We start from the raw sequence: 14,863 nt of genomic DNA on the forward strand, positions 1-14,863 counted from the left end.
GGGAATTCAGGAAAGGTCATAAGTGCAGGCCTAGGCAAGTCTGTAAATCACATCAAGCAGGGATCGTGACTGAGATTTATAAAGGTAATAAACATGTTAAAACATCCTCAAAACAATGTCCTACGCCAGTACTTCGGTACACTGGAGGAACATTTAAAATGGTAATAAGAAGTTTGGAGTACTGCCAATACTTTTCTTTTATGTCTGTACTGGGCCTCCCAAAAGGTTGTGGCCTCTAGCACTATTGCATCACAAAAACCAGTAACTTAAACTCTAATTTTTGAAGTATTTCTCATATAGGTTGCCTGATCTTGAAAACTGTTTCAAGTTGCAGCGATGGCAACTCTCCAGGTGTTCTAAACTTGAAATTGTTTGTTTTCAAATAAATTCATTCTTTAAGAGTGACAGCCTATGTTTCTTCCTCTTTCCATTCCTGTTTTATTTAACTAATTCCTTACGCAGGTGCTTTGTATCCTTGGCTGCCTTTTTCCTAAGCCTGACAAAGTTTTTTCTTCTTTTGGAAATCCACAAAGCAGACACAGTAATTTCTTTTCTCTTCTAGTTTCTTTCCCTGTCCCTCCCAAGGCAATGGATTTATAAATCAGTAAAGCCAATGTACAGACATATAAGATATGTACAGACATATAAGATAAGGGGTCTCTCTCCATTTGTTCCACAGATGAGAACCAAAGCCCACTGCAAACAAACCAAACCAAATATTAGCAATCTTTGTATGATTCATAGTAAGAACAGTTTTGTTGGTTTGTTTAGAGGCAACTGATTTATGGATTAGCACTGTAATGTGCCTCAAAAGCATCACAATTATATTGGGAAAGCTCATTTCAAACTATTTAAAGGTTCTTTTTACTTTAAATGACATCTTTAATAAAAATGGGAGCATTCATTTTATTGCTCAGAGGGATCAATCTGTTTTAATGCAATTTGAACAGATGAAAAAAGTTGAAAAATAAACTAAAAGCAACTAAAAGAAAATGATTAATTTGACAATTAAATGCATTATACACAACTGGATAATTTAGTGATTTGGTAAGTTAGTGCATAAATGTTATTAGACCTGAAAAAGGGGCCAAAAACTTGTCTATAACCCCTCCAGTTATACAGCTGATCCAGTAAAAGATATCACCCCCAAAACCTTGTCTCTTAAACAAAAAGACATTATCAACATCCAAAGGTGAAACTTGTTTGGTCCTAAACCTTCCAGGCTGTAACTCAACCAAGTAGAATCAACGAAACTGCTGGGGTCCATTATTTCTCAAGAATCAACATGGATCTGAACATTTTTCTCATAGTAAACCCCTGAGCTAAGTACAGTCAAAAAAGCCTGAGGGAGAATCAAATCAATCTAGGCAGCTTCCTCCAAGCTGCATTGGTTGAACCAATAACCAGCTGAACTGACATTCAGTTTTCAATTGGGAAAGGCAGGGGTGGCCTACACTGACCCTGGTAGGCAGGATGTGCTAGAGCATATCTCCTAGCTTGCTGGCTATTGCCAGCCTAGCCAAGTGTCCCCAACCCACGTGCCGAGGGGTTAAGGGGCCCCCTGTCTGGGTGCTGGCCTACCTTGGGGGGGCCTCCCCCTCAGGTGGTTTCCCCCAGCCTGGGTTCCCCAAGACAGGCAGCCCTAGGGAGCTGAGGGGAAGTCTTCCCTTCCCAACCCCCAGAGCTGCTTGCCTAGTGCAGCTTCAGGGAGGGATGGGAAATTCTTCCACTCCCCTGCAACTAGTTTTGCTTCAGACTCACAGCAGCTGAAACAAAACCAGCTGCAGGGGAGCAGGAGAATTTCCCTCCACTCTCTGAGACTCCCAGGGGCTAAGCAAGCAGTTCTGGGGTTCAGGAAGAGAATTCCCCTCAGCTCCCTGGGGTTGTCCAGGTCTGTGATGAGGGGAAGCCCCCTCCAAGGCAGGGGCTCCTTGGTGCCCCCATGCTGGGCTGCACCAGCAGGCACTCAGCCAGGAGGACTTTTTTCCCTCCCTCTTGTGGCAGTTGTTGAAGCAATCAGCACCTGGAAAGGTGGAGGGCTGCCCAGGATTGAAAAGCCCCCACCACAGGTGCTTTCCCTCCCCACCATGTGCTGTGTAGATCCCAGCTAGGGGGCATCTGGTGGTCTGTTCCCTTGTACTCCCCACCCCACCCGTTCCTATGGCCAAGGAGCAGAGGGGCAAGGCAGTTCCTGCTCCACTGGAGCACACAACATAGCCCGGGGCTGCAAAGCATCCTGTGAGTTAACTTGAACCAGGAAGGGATCTGGGACAGAAGTTCCATAAACTGGTTTGTCCTAAGTCAGTTAAGTCTGATAGATACTATATCCAACCAGATTTATCTTAAACCAGTTTTGGCCATTTTGAAACTGGTTTATGTGGACTGAACTTCTGTTCTGTTACATGTTTAAACCAGTTTCTGACCACTGAAACCTTCTTATGTGTAGCCTCTGTCCCAAGCCATGTATCACACACTAAGATATGTTAATTTCCACAAAGCAGTTCACAGAATAAAGCCTGCAGGGACAAGTTCTGATCTTCCAGTGAAAGGACTGGCAAGCTGTAGGGCTGTTGGTTGTAGCCTTGTTGGTCTAAGGAGGCAGAGGTTTTTTGGGTAAATCTGATATCTTTTATTAGGCTAACTAAATACTTGGAAAAAATGTTCTTTGCAAACTTTGGGGCACAAACACCCTTCTCAAAAGAAAGGCATCAAGAGGTACAAAATTATTCTTCCCATTTCACAAAGTGCCAGCACATCAGATACTTTAGCATAGGAGTTTTTAGGTGTATATATATGCCTGGTCAGATTTTAAATATGTGCATCTAAATCAACATTCAAAATTCAGATTGTAAATAGCCAGAAGGTGCTCGTGTGGACGTTGTATCAAGTGCGTAAAACAACCAGGGAAAGGGAAAAGCCCGAGATTCACCTTGCTGCCCCTTTTTCACGGGCACTAGGTTCACAACACCCTGGCATTAGAGAGGATGCATATTACACCAGCATTTTGTTATGCGGAGAAACGGGGGGTAGCCCTTACTTTGGGAACGGCAGAACTGACCAGCCTTCCTTCTGGGCTCCTCTTTTGCCCCAGGGGCCCTTGGCAGACTGGCGGAGCCAGGGTACGAGGCACTGCCAGGCCAGAGATGCTGAGCGCTGCCCTGATGGCGCGAGCAATGTCCGCTGTGTCCCAGGCGCGGGGCTGCAGCTCGGCAGCTGACGCAGGCTCCCGGTCTCCGGGGGCGAGAGAGGCACCCCTGCACCTCTGGCGCTAACTCGCCGAGGCGGAGGCCGCATCCCTCCCTGGCGTGGGGGCAGCGGCACGTGCCGAGGGGACAGATACCCCAAAGCCCCCCGCCCCGCGCTACCGGCACAGGAGGTACCAACAACATGGCGTCTGGCGCACTCCCCACCCCGGACGCCCCGCCCCCTTTTCCAAGGCAACGGCGTGGGGGGTACGTGCGTGCGTCACAGCGGCGGCGCGCGAGCCCGCCCCCGGCTCGTGGCGAGGGGCAGGGCGGCAGCGGTACCTCCCCGGGGCGGGGCGGTCGGGGCTGGCGGGCTCCAGGCCCCGCCTTCTCCCCCAGCCCCCCCCCACGCGCGCCTCCCCCCGCCGTCCCCTCAGCAACTTGGCTGCCTTTTATCGGGCGGGCGGCGCGGCGCAGCGCAGCGCGGCGGAGAGTTGAGCCGTGCTGGGGCTGCAGCGCGGCGCGGGTGGGGGCCGGAGCCGGCGCGGGACGATGCTGCGGCTGGTGTCGCTGAAGTTGGGGCGGTTGTACCGCTACGTGAAGCTGGCGGTGCTGGGCAGCCTGGCGGCGGCGCTGGTGCTGAACACGCACTCGCTGCTGGCCTCGCTGCAGCGCAACGAGCTGGCGGAGCGGCGCTTCCTGCAGCTCAATAAGTGCCCGGCCTGCTGGGGCACCAGCTGGTGCCGCAAGTTCCTCAACGGGCAGCTGCGCCTCGAGAGCTGGGGCCGCCTGCGCCTGCTGGACGTCTTCAACGTGAAGAACGTGTACTTCGCGCGCTACGGGGAGCCCCGCGAGGGCAGCCGCCGCGTCGTGCTCAAGCGCCTCGGCTCCGCTCAGGAGCTGGCCGACATCGACGCCAAGATCTGCCGCCGCGCCACCGGCAGGGGCCGCTGCGACCTGCTGCAGGCCCTGCCAGCCACTGAGTTCGCCAGCCTCAACGGCGACGTGCGCCTCCTCACCCCCGCCGCCGTGGAGGGCTGGTCGGACCTGGTGCACTGTCCCTCGCAGCGCCTGCTCGACCGCCTGGTCCGCCGCTACGCCGAGACCAAGGACTCGGGCAGCTTCCTGCTGCGCAACCTCAAGGACGCGGAGCGCATGCAGCTACTACTCACCCTCGCCTTCAACCCCGAGCCGCTCGTGCTGCAGGTAGCGGCGCTCCCCCTGCTCTCCTTGGTGCTGCACGGGCCTCCCGGGGGGCAGGCCTGAGCCTCGCCCGCGACCCCTTGGGGGTGGTGCTGCCGGGGCGGGGCGGGGCGGGCGTGGAAACCAAAGTGTCCTGGGAACAAAAGTCCGAGCGCGCGCGAGGCCCCTCTGCGCGGGGCAGGGAGAGGCGTGTGCCTCCGAGCGGCGGCGGTGAGGGCTGCGCAGGGCTTTGAGAGTGTGGGCACCGCTCCCGTGGCCGCGCACTCTGCTGTGCTTGACCCCTACTGCCAGGATGCTGTTGTCTTGCTGTCTCGGTGGAGAGACTTTTTGGCCCTCATCAGACGGGGGATGGGGGGAAAGCTGTTCTGCAGGTAGCAGGCTTGGCTACACTGTGATGGAGGCAACAAAAGCTTTCTGGTAGATGTGTTCCTCTTTTTCCCTGTTTGAAAATGACGTTTTAATACTGCCCGCTACTAAGAGCTAGTTAATTGTTTTGCCCAGTGACTTTTTTCTTTCTTTCTCCCAAGTCAAGCTCAACACATCATGGACAGGGGCTATTGTTTTAATGGTATCATTTTTCCATGTAATTAAACTGGCTCCTGCTGTTGGAGCTCGGTGCCAACATTGTACCAGTGTGAAAGCTCATTGAAGAGCCAATAAAGCTCTTTGGGTAAGACATTTTGGGTAAAACGCATAGATAGTCATATTTTGCAGTCTAAATGTATACCCACAGAGTAGTGAGACGAATGCCCTTTTATAGCAGCTCTTTGCTTTTCTTATATTGTCTAAGTAAGAATAGATATTTCTTTAGATGTTTGTCCTTTTGACTTGGGTGACAGTGCTTTTTATTAGAAACCTTGGGTTTTAAACATTAGGTGTGTATATGCAGAACATTGCTGGTCTTTGTTATGTGGTTCTAGTCAGCTACCTTTGTCCTGAATAAATACTTAAACTTGGAAGTTTATTCCCCTTTTTTACATTTTTGCTGTCATCACTGTTTATGAAATGCCAAGTAGGTGCTTAGTGTGTGATCTGTAGAAAATTGCTGGATTAAGGCTTGGTCCAGTTGGTCTTTGTTTTGGTCTTATCATCCGTGAACCCCATGGATACTTGAAGGAGGCAGTTTAAATGTGTCTGAACATATTGTTGTAGAATTACCATTATAAACATAAATCTGTTCACATTGTATCATAGTTCTCTAGATGTTTGGCCAAAACACCTCAAACTAATTGCCACATAGTTATTGCTGTGGACTTTAATGTCCAGTGAATTTAATGTCTGGTGACTCCTGTCTAGAACAGTCATTTAGGATTATGTGCTTGTGTTAATATATTTAAAGAGCTGCTTTCAACTTGAACAGAAGTTACATTTTTAATAGTTTAATTTTTTGTTTTAAATGCAAGGCCACTTGCCCTTTTGCCCCCAGTCAATTTTTGTGATGTTGTAAATTTTTTTTTTTAAATTCAAGATGATTTTTCTTCCCCCTTAATGTAAAAAACACTCTATATGAAGAACTTACTGACCTTTGTGGTACAAAAGATGAGGCACACTCTGTAGTCAAATGAAACCAGTAAATAGACCAAAAAGTTACATTTCTCTGAGACTTAAATTATGCAAGAGGCAAGGTTTTTTGTGATATCTTTTACTGGACCAACCATACAGTTGAGACAAGTTTAATAAGCTCTTGGGTATGCACTGCCCTTCCAGACCTGAGCAAGGATAGTGTATACCCAAAAGCTTCCCTAGATCTGGAGGGGCAGCGCATACCTGAAATCTTGTCAAAGACCTCTCCGCCAGCTCTCTGCCAATAAAAATTACCACAAAATTAACCCAAAAAATCCTTTCTTATTGTAAATATCCCAGACCCAATAAAAGGTATTGCATACACAAAAAAACCCAAACAAAACACATTTCCTCTTGTAAATATCCTGGACCATCATGGCTGCAATAACACTCTGACCTTATTTTTAATTATAGGAATTACAGATGTAAATTGTAATAGTAGCTTAACATACAAAACAATTATTTTGACTTTTGCTACTTTGTAGGTTTAGCTGTGAATGTAGATCCTAAACATTTACTAATAAAAGTCAATCTGTAGCTTGGTAATTTGATGTTGGTTTTGAAAATGGAGAGAGGTGAATTGCCTAACTTGTAAAATCAAGTTGTGCACTACAGAAAAAGGTGATATTTTCACTGCTGGCTATCAGTTTTAATTTCTTCTTCCACATTGCCATAAATTAATAACTACCTTGATGAAAATTCAGGCCAGGTGTTGTTTGAACCAGTTGCATCCAAATGTATTTGAATTTTAACTCAGTTAATCCTGACAAACAAAAGCATATTTGCAGAACAAATCTAAAATGATGAAAGTTGTTAAATCATAGTAAAGCTAATACAAATTTAAAAAAAAAATAGTAACTTGAGTTTTGGATTAATTTTGCCTCATGTTATTTTATAAACAGTAGAGTCTATTAATTGAGGGTTGCCTGCTGTAGACTATAAGAGTAAGTGGGACTGGCTGATGAACATAATTTGTATCTCTTCCCTTTCTTCCTCAGTTGCCTCGATCTTGTTTGAAATCCAAAGACCCATTTCCTTTACACTGTAACTTTTAAATCCTGTAATATTATATAATATATTAAATATCTCCATAATTTTCTTTTGGGTTTAAAAAAATTCCCGAAAATAAAGCAGCTTGGTCGATATAGAGTTGGACAAACAGATTCTTTGCTGCCATTCCCCCCCCACCCCAGCATATTATTCCTGTTAGCTGGTGGCAACTTATGCTTTCCTGTGGATTAGATGTGTAAGTAAATATTGAATTCCCTGTTATAACTGTAATTTAAAGGATGACTGAAAAAGATAGTATAAGCTTAGAGTTGTTTTAAGAGTTCCTACTTTGTTTCATTTATGTTAAACAGTCAGTAAATGAATGTAGAGCTTTTACAGAACTAAACCTGCATGTAAAAAGCATACTTGCTTCATTGTCTTAGAGAGACGAGGAATGAAGTCATTCCACTGCAATAAGGAGTGAGATATTTTGAAATACAGTTTTGTTTTTAATTTGGAATGGGGAAAAAATAAAAACTTTCCGAAAGGGAGAGGAGCCTTAGCCTGCTGACGGTCTCTGCTTGGCTGTCTCAAACTGGATGTTGGACTTTCAACTATGAAAGAGCTTCAGGGATGGGAGCTGGTGCTCCTTGGTTCCTCGACATCCTATACCAAGAGCCTCAACATTTGACAACTATAGATTCTTGTCTCTTTGTTGCCTGTTAGGTTGCCTGGTGCAATGTAGCCTGGGAACTGTGGAGGCATTGAGGAGTTTGGGACTTAAGCCTACCATGTAACTCCATATGAGAATATCAGGTGGGCTCTTGAGCTGAGTGGGTGGGCTCAAAGGAAACTAAGGTTCTGTTAGGAATTTGTCTACTTGGGTTCTATTAAAGCTGTGTCATAATTGGAATGGCCTTTATAAAATGTTTTCAGTTTAAGTTAATTAGTATTCTCTGGAATATGTTTTCTTGGAGAGTTTCAGACCCACTTGACTTTTAATAGCATTAAGGCTAGGGACAGACATTCAAAAAGCCTGAGCCTGAATTAGTTTAGTCTTTGCAGGTTAGTCTAACATGGCTAGGCTGAACTGGTTTCAAACCAGAGAGACATCCTCTCTGGACTGACGAAATTCAGGCATATGCTTGTAGTGGTGCAGGCTACAAGCCAGGGGGATGCTAGAGCACCCCCTCCCCCTTCTGCAGGGAGCTGAGCAGAGGGGTGTGTGGCCAGGACCCCATAAGGCTCTCATTGGGGAGTGTTGCCAGCTCCAGGCTAGCACTCTGAGGCAAAAGGGGCCTCTCTCCATTGCTTCAAACTTTTTAAACAGCAACAGCTGACCTGTTGATTGGCTCCAAACAGCCCTAAGCAGTCACTGTTCTGTCTGCCTGTCTCAGTGAAATTGGAGAGAGACATTCACAGTGACACCTCTTGGCATTAGCTAGCATACCACATGCCTTGGGTCTGTGCTGTGGGAGATGGGGGGATTTCCTGCTTGAGCAGCAAGGGTGGGGTAGGGTGGGGGAAGCCAGGCAGACCCTGCTGTGTCTGTAGTCTCTGCTGGAGCTTTACACAGCATTAGCTAGCATACCACATGCTGGGTATGGTCTGTGCTGTGGCAGAGAGGAGGAAGGGATCCCTGCTTAAGCTGCGAGTGGTGAAGGGGAAGGGGGCATGGGGAAGCCAGCAGACTCTGATGTGCCTGCAAGACTCTGCTGGAGCTCTGGCCAGGGAGCAGAAGGGAGGAGCCAGCCCTGCTGTGGAGCAGAGAGCTTAGCCCAGCCCAGACAGCATGCTGGGATGCTGGGGGCTCTGATTTAACTTAAACCAGTAGGGGGTCTGGGATAGGCATTGCATAAACTGGTTTGACCCAAATCAGTTGTCTGATATTACCTTCAGCCAGGTTTATCTCAAATTGGTTTCAGCCATTTTGAAACTGGTTTATATGCACTGAACATCTGTTCTGTTACAGATGTTTCATTAAATCAGAAACCATGCACACTGCACCCTTCACTTTTTGATAAGCGCAGTTATTTGAGGAACTGTGGAACTGTTTGGAAATGCAAACGACAAATGTGTAGTGACATCAACATGTAGCCCATCCAAGAAGCAAATTCTATATTAATTATGGTTGTCCTGCAAAAGGAATTACCTGATATTGCAAGAGTGCTAGACCTTAACATAAAATGTTGCATGCTGTTGTATCTTACGAATTGGGCAGGGCAGGTGAGGGTGATGTTATGGGAGACCTACTCTAAAATTTTCACTTTTGGAGGATATCAGAGGGCATGTTTACACACGACGCTACTGCACATTTATTTAGTATTTGTATTAGCAAGCACGAAATAAATGCAGAGTAAGTGGAGTTACTGCACAGTAGTGTCTGCACAGTAGTGCCTGTCTTTATATGAGCCTACTATGCAGAAGCCTAATAATGCGCAGTAGCATAGTACCACTGTTTGTGCTGCGGTGCTTTACTGTGCAGTATTTTCCAGCTACTGCTCAGTTAATGTCTTGTGAAGACATGCCTAGAGTTCCTCAAATGATAAAACTTTAAATAAATATTTCCTAACGTCTAACAATCAAATGTTAACTGCTATTTGTAGCCAGCAAGTGTAAAGGCAAGTCTGCCAATCTGTGCTCTGCAGAAAATCTCTTTTGCATGTTTTTAAATTTAAACATGCATAAAAACTTACTGCAGTTTGAGGTGAGGAAATGCATTCTGTAGTTCACTGTTGAGTCCTTTTATGAATTTTAAAGCAGCAAGTAAATTTTCTCTCTCTGTGTCTCCAGAGAGAGAGAGGAGAGAGATTTAGGTATTGAACTTAAAGTTTGAACTTTGACTCAGAATGGGGAGAAAAGTGACTTTTAATCATCCACTAAATCTAGTAACTTGAAGATTATAAGTCTTTTTATCAGATTGGAAGCTTAGTTTGAAGCCTGTTTGAAATATGGATTATTCCTAATGTGGCAGTACTTACAAAATATGTACTATTGCAACAGCCAGTTTTGAGGTTCTTGTGTAACATACAGTTGAGCATAAAATACTTTCTCTACAGGCCACAGAACCTGCTTATTGAAGCCTGAAAATATTAACAGTTTTAAGAATAGTCTTGCAGTAGCACCTTTTTTGCATTCTCCTTAAAAGATATTAATAAGTAGCCTTGTATAGCTTGAGTCAAATTCTTGATTCTGTAATTCTTCCTAATTTTCACACTGCAGCTAATTGTAGGACAAATGCATTATGATTTGATATGGTTTACATTTGTTTTGAGTATTTAAACAGTATTTCAGCTTCACTGACTCTTGTAGTCTGTTCTGTATTTAAGATTGATTAAAAATTGCATGTGGATGATGCCACCTGCATGGGAAATTAAGGAAAGAATTTATTAGCTGCTCAAAATATATAAAAAGCTTTCATTTAACACTTTCATGAGTGTTTACAGGTCTTGCAATATGAATTTCTTAATGATTTTCTTACTTGGTGATGTGACGCTCTGTTTTTTAAAATTCATTAATATCAGCTTCTTTTTTTCCCCTTATACTTGTGTAAAGTACAGATATTTATGCTTTTCATGGCTAACTTTTAATCTGTATAGCAAAATAATTCTGTTTGCCAGTGAAGTAAAACAAATTTCAGTTTTGGTTGACTTAATTTAAGCGCTGTTATAAAACCTTGAAGTGAACTAAGTTGAAAAACTTGCCTTGTGGGATTTTAAAGGGATTGTTTTGCACGTGTGTGTGTGTTCTTTTTTTTAATTTTGTTTTTTCTTTTGTTGTTGCCTTACTTTAGAGTTTTATTATCAATCTTTCTTGGTCTTATTTTTAGGTTTAATATAAGTTAAAAGCAAAGTACTGCAGGCTGGAGGCTTGTTTCAAACCCAAGTGAAAAATTGTTTCTAGACACTATTATGTATAGGGCTTTTTGTCTTCTAACATAATTCTGACCAATACTTTCTGTTGAATGCTCTTTATGCATCTAATCCACATGACCCTTGCATCAGAATCCTTGGTTATTGGAGCATAATATTGTATCTATGGAACTTTGTTCCCTGAAATGTGCTGTAGAGAGTATCTTAGTAGAAAGTAGCCTGAGGGAGGAAGGAAAGAACGGATGTTTGGCACTTCACATTTACATCAAATAATTTTGTGCTTTGTTGAATGTATGTGTGGGGATGGGGGTTGTCTGGTTAAGACTTCCATTGGGGAAAAATGCACACTATTTCCCCCAAAAGCTCTATCTGGAAAAACTAGTATCACAGTTTTTAAATGCTATGTTATACATATGCACGTTCATTTGTGGATTACTTGGATCTAGCTTCCATCTTGCCCGGTAACTTTGTAAGTAGCGTAGCAGACTATCAGTTTTTACACGGTTGAATGCTCTTGTTTTAGAGAAGCCCCCTATTGCAGAATCCGATATATTCTCTCTGGGGTTTTGTGCCAGTCCAGTTTTGCTGTTATCATTGCCTTATTGCAAACCACATTGTGCACTTCGGTTTAATACTAGAACTTTGTCCTAGTGAGCAGCTTTGTGTGTGTCTGAGAATTCTTGGTCTTGAAAGTTTGACAGAACAGAATAAAATTAGAATAGAAAATGCGTCCAGAAGGAAAGCCTGCATTCTCAGTAAAGATGCTTGATTTCCTCTTCTATGTCCCTGACCAATTATGAAAATTTACAGCTGGTCCATTGAAACAAGGCCACCTGTTTCATTAATCTGTGTGATGTAGTATACTTAGAACTTGCCTTGCATTTGTGGTGGTTACTATATTTGCATGGAAGATCATTATTAGATTTATTATACCAACTATTCAGTTGGTCTAATAAAAGATATCACATCTACTCAAAGAACCTTGCCTGAAAGATCATTAGGTATTTTCTGTCATTTAAGTTTGTACATTTATTATGTATCGCAGTATGCTTGATGTTGGCATACACTTTATTTGTATATTTAACTCAGGGTGGATAAAAATCAACAATTTAAAAAAAAAATCAGAGTTTTTTTATTTAATCTTTTTCTTTTTTTTTAAAAGAAGATGCTTTAAAAAAAGTATATAGAGGTAGTTTTAATTTAAAGCATGTTAAACCTTAAAGGTACTATCATGTAACAGGGTTTATAATTTCTAATTGTATACTATTTCAGACAATATATTCATGTAATGTTTTTTGAAGTTTTATAAATAGGTCACAACAGGCCATGGACTATATTAGGGGCCCAATCTTATGGGGTTCCCAGAGGCTCCTCTGTAGATTAGTAAAGATTAAAGAAAACCATTTGACTGAATGGGACTCAGTGCTCAGTCTAGAAGATGCCATTAAGCATCCCTGTGATGCTTGGTTTCAGTTCTCAGACTGGATTTGTGTCTCCAGATATCACAGGCAGACAAGGTTCTTTGGGTAGATGTTATATCTTTTATTAGACCAGCTAAATAGTTGAAAAAATGTTCTTTTCAAGCTTTGGGGCACAAACACCCTTCTTCAGGCATAGGGAGAAATCTTTTTCCCCTGAGAGAGAACTTCCTTGTTAACAGCAATATATAAGAGATACAGAACTGATTACCTACCCATCAACCCTATTGGGTCTCTGCAAGTTTGTTTACACACAATCAAGCACTTACATTTCTCTAAAAATGCAAAGTTTCAAGAAGTTAAATGTGTAAAGGATATCAAACAACAAGAATGCACTTTCTCTGAGAAAACAATGATTAAATCGAGGCTTCCTGGCCAGTGATTTAAATCATGATTTAAAGCTATTTAATGTAAAAAAAAAAAAAAAAAACCACCCTGGTTTAACTCTTATTCAAAACACCAGTAAAAAATATTTCTTCAACTGCAGACAATAGGCACAAGCTATGTCTAGTACTATAACTTTTAACAAGGCTTAAGTGTTTCTCTTCAGGAAGATTTTTTTAAAAGAGGTTCCATTTTAAATAGAGCTATACCTAAATGTTTATTAGAACATATATTGCCAATGGATGGCTGTAGTAGTTTACTACTTAGGAAGCATGTATTTTAAAAAGTCAGGATTCTTTCAGCCTTACAAATATTTCATAAATATTTGTATACTACTATAGTAATTCATATCTTGTCAGCCAAGGTATACTCATTTTTAATTTTCTCAACCTTTTCTTTCCTATCATTCCCTCCAGTCTTCTGACCAGTTTATTACTCTTTCCTTATTGCCTCAATTGCTGTCTAGTAACTGTTTTAAAATTTAATGTAAACTTGGATAATATGTGGTTATCTAAGAATTGTGTTTAAATGCACTCATGCTATTAAATCTCTTCCTCAAAGCTGCTTTGAAATGGGAGAGATGCTACACATGAAAATTCAGTTGCTCATCAGTGAGGGGCGGATGAGTTTCAAAGATAAAAAAATTCTGTCCTAAATTATTTTTTTTCTTCCTTTCCCTACCCCCTACCTTCCACTGACTTTACTATGCCTGTAGAAATCAGTCGATTTAACCTTTTTTTTTCTGAAATAAGGTTTTGGGTGTTCAAATATGGTTTTAACTTGACTGTAATTATTTGTTCAGTAATGTATAAATGAGTATTCCAGGAGAAAGGAAACCTGTACTTCTCCTGTCACTGAAATTTCATGCTCCACCAAGAAGTGTATCACAGTAAGCTTTTTTTTTTTTTTTTTCAAGTGGAGAATAATATTGTACGAGACTAAACATTACATTTGAGGACTAGAGGAGCATTCTTCTGAATTCAGTTATGGTTGTTATTATAGAGCTGGTTTGTAATATCATGTGATAGTATGTTGAGATGGGTAGCTGTTCGAGGGTGTTTTAGGAATCTGCCATTCTCTGGAGTGATTTATTAACTGGACCTTGTCTCTGCAGCAGTAACTAGTATGTTGCATCTATATCTGTTTCCATAGTATATTTTAGTTGGGTAAAGAACTTCCTTACCGATTTTGGGTCAAGCCAAGTATACTGAAGCCTCTTGTACTCAGGCCATATGTGCATATCATTTTGCTCACTGTGTTGCATAGGAGCAATGATTTTTACAAATTTCATTTGTTACTGTTCTGCCTCTTTGAGATTTGACAACCTTATCCTAGTTGGAAAGAGATCAAGGATAATAAATAACTAGGTGGATTGTGGCTGAAATCAAAACACCCTTCTGGGAACTGAAAAAAATGCTGTTCTTTAGCAGATAAAGCAGAGATCGGCAAACTTCTGCTTCTGCAAAATCAGGTGATTGTCAGCATCGGTATGAGAATGGGGATCAGGATCAAGATAACCCTAGTCCCAATGCCAAAAGCGGGGAGCTGGTCTTAAGGTTCCTAGGTAGGGGGAGCTAAGGGGCTTCCCTGTTGGGCACTTACTATCCTCTGTGCACTGCAGCCTTTCCTGTCTTGTCTTGCAACCTCTGCAGAGGCTGTGCGGTAAGACGTTTCAAAATGCTAGATGATAGGGCACTGGGATGCATCCACACTTTTTTGATACCTTGGCACAGTGGGGGCCCCAGTTTGAGGAAGAGACTCCATGATGCTAGAGCTCCAGTGCTGCTGGACTTCTCAAAAATTGTGTGCAGTTTAGTCCTGGGACAGTTCCATGTCTCCAGGCATTTGGGACTGGCAAAGAACTAATTGTCAGATATGGAGCCAGGGCCAAAAATCAGCTGACTGTCAGCCCTTTGTGCAGGTCTGTGGAGACCCAGGTTTCAACTTGCCAGTGCAGGAGGATTCCGGCATCATGAAGTTCGAAAGATTGTGATCCTGGGATCTGTCTGCACCGGCAAGTAGAAAGGGCACAATTTGGATCTGATCCAGATCTCAGAATTATGCCTTGTGCCATGCATGTCATTGTGCCATTAAGTGAACGTATGCTATGAGCTGGAGATGCATTTATTTTACTCGTTGGTAAGCTGAGTGATGATTACAGAGCTAGGTCCACTTCTCTCTTGTTACT

The 14,863-nt window shown here is 43.0% G+C and overlaps 1 protein-coding gene across 1 annotated transcript in view; it reads left to right on the top strand.

Moving 5' to 3' along the window:
• Positions 1 to 3,583: 3,583 nt before the first annotated feature.
• Positions 3,584 to 14,863, top strand: part of DIPK2A (divergent protein kinase domain 2A) — a 33,870-nt gene continuing 22,590 nt past the window's right edge. Inside the window, exon 1 of the mRNA XM_090051415.1 lies at positions 3,584 to 4,391. Within this exon, the coding sequence (XP_089907541.1) occupies positions 3,738 to 4,391 (654 nt within the window). The 5' untranslated portion in view covers positions 3,584 to 3,737. The remainder of the gene's footprint in view (positions 4,392 to 14,863) is intronic.

This window comes from Crocodylus siamensis, chromosome 6 (assembly GCF_052110815.1).
Source record: "Crocodylus siamensis isolate JL-2025a chromosome 6, ASM5211081v1, whole genome shotgun sequence".
In the NCBI taxonomy this organism is placed as follows: domain Eukaryota; kingdom Metazoa; phylum Chordata; order Crocodylia; family Crocodylidae; genus Crocodylus; species Crocodylus siamensis.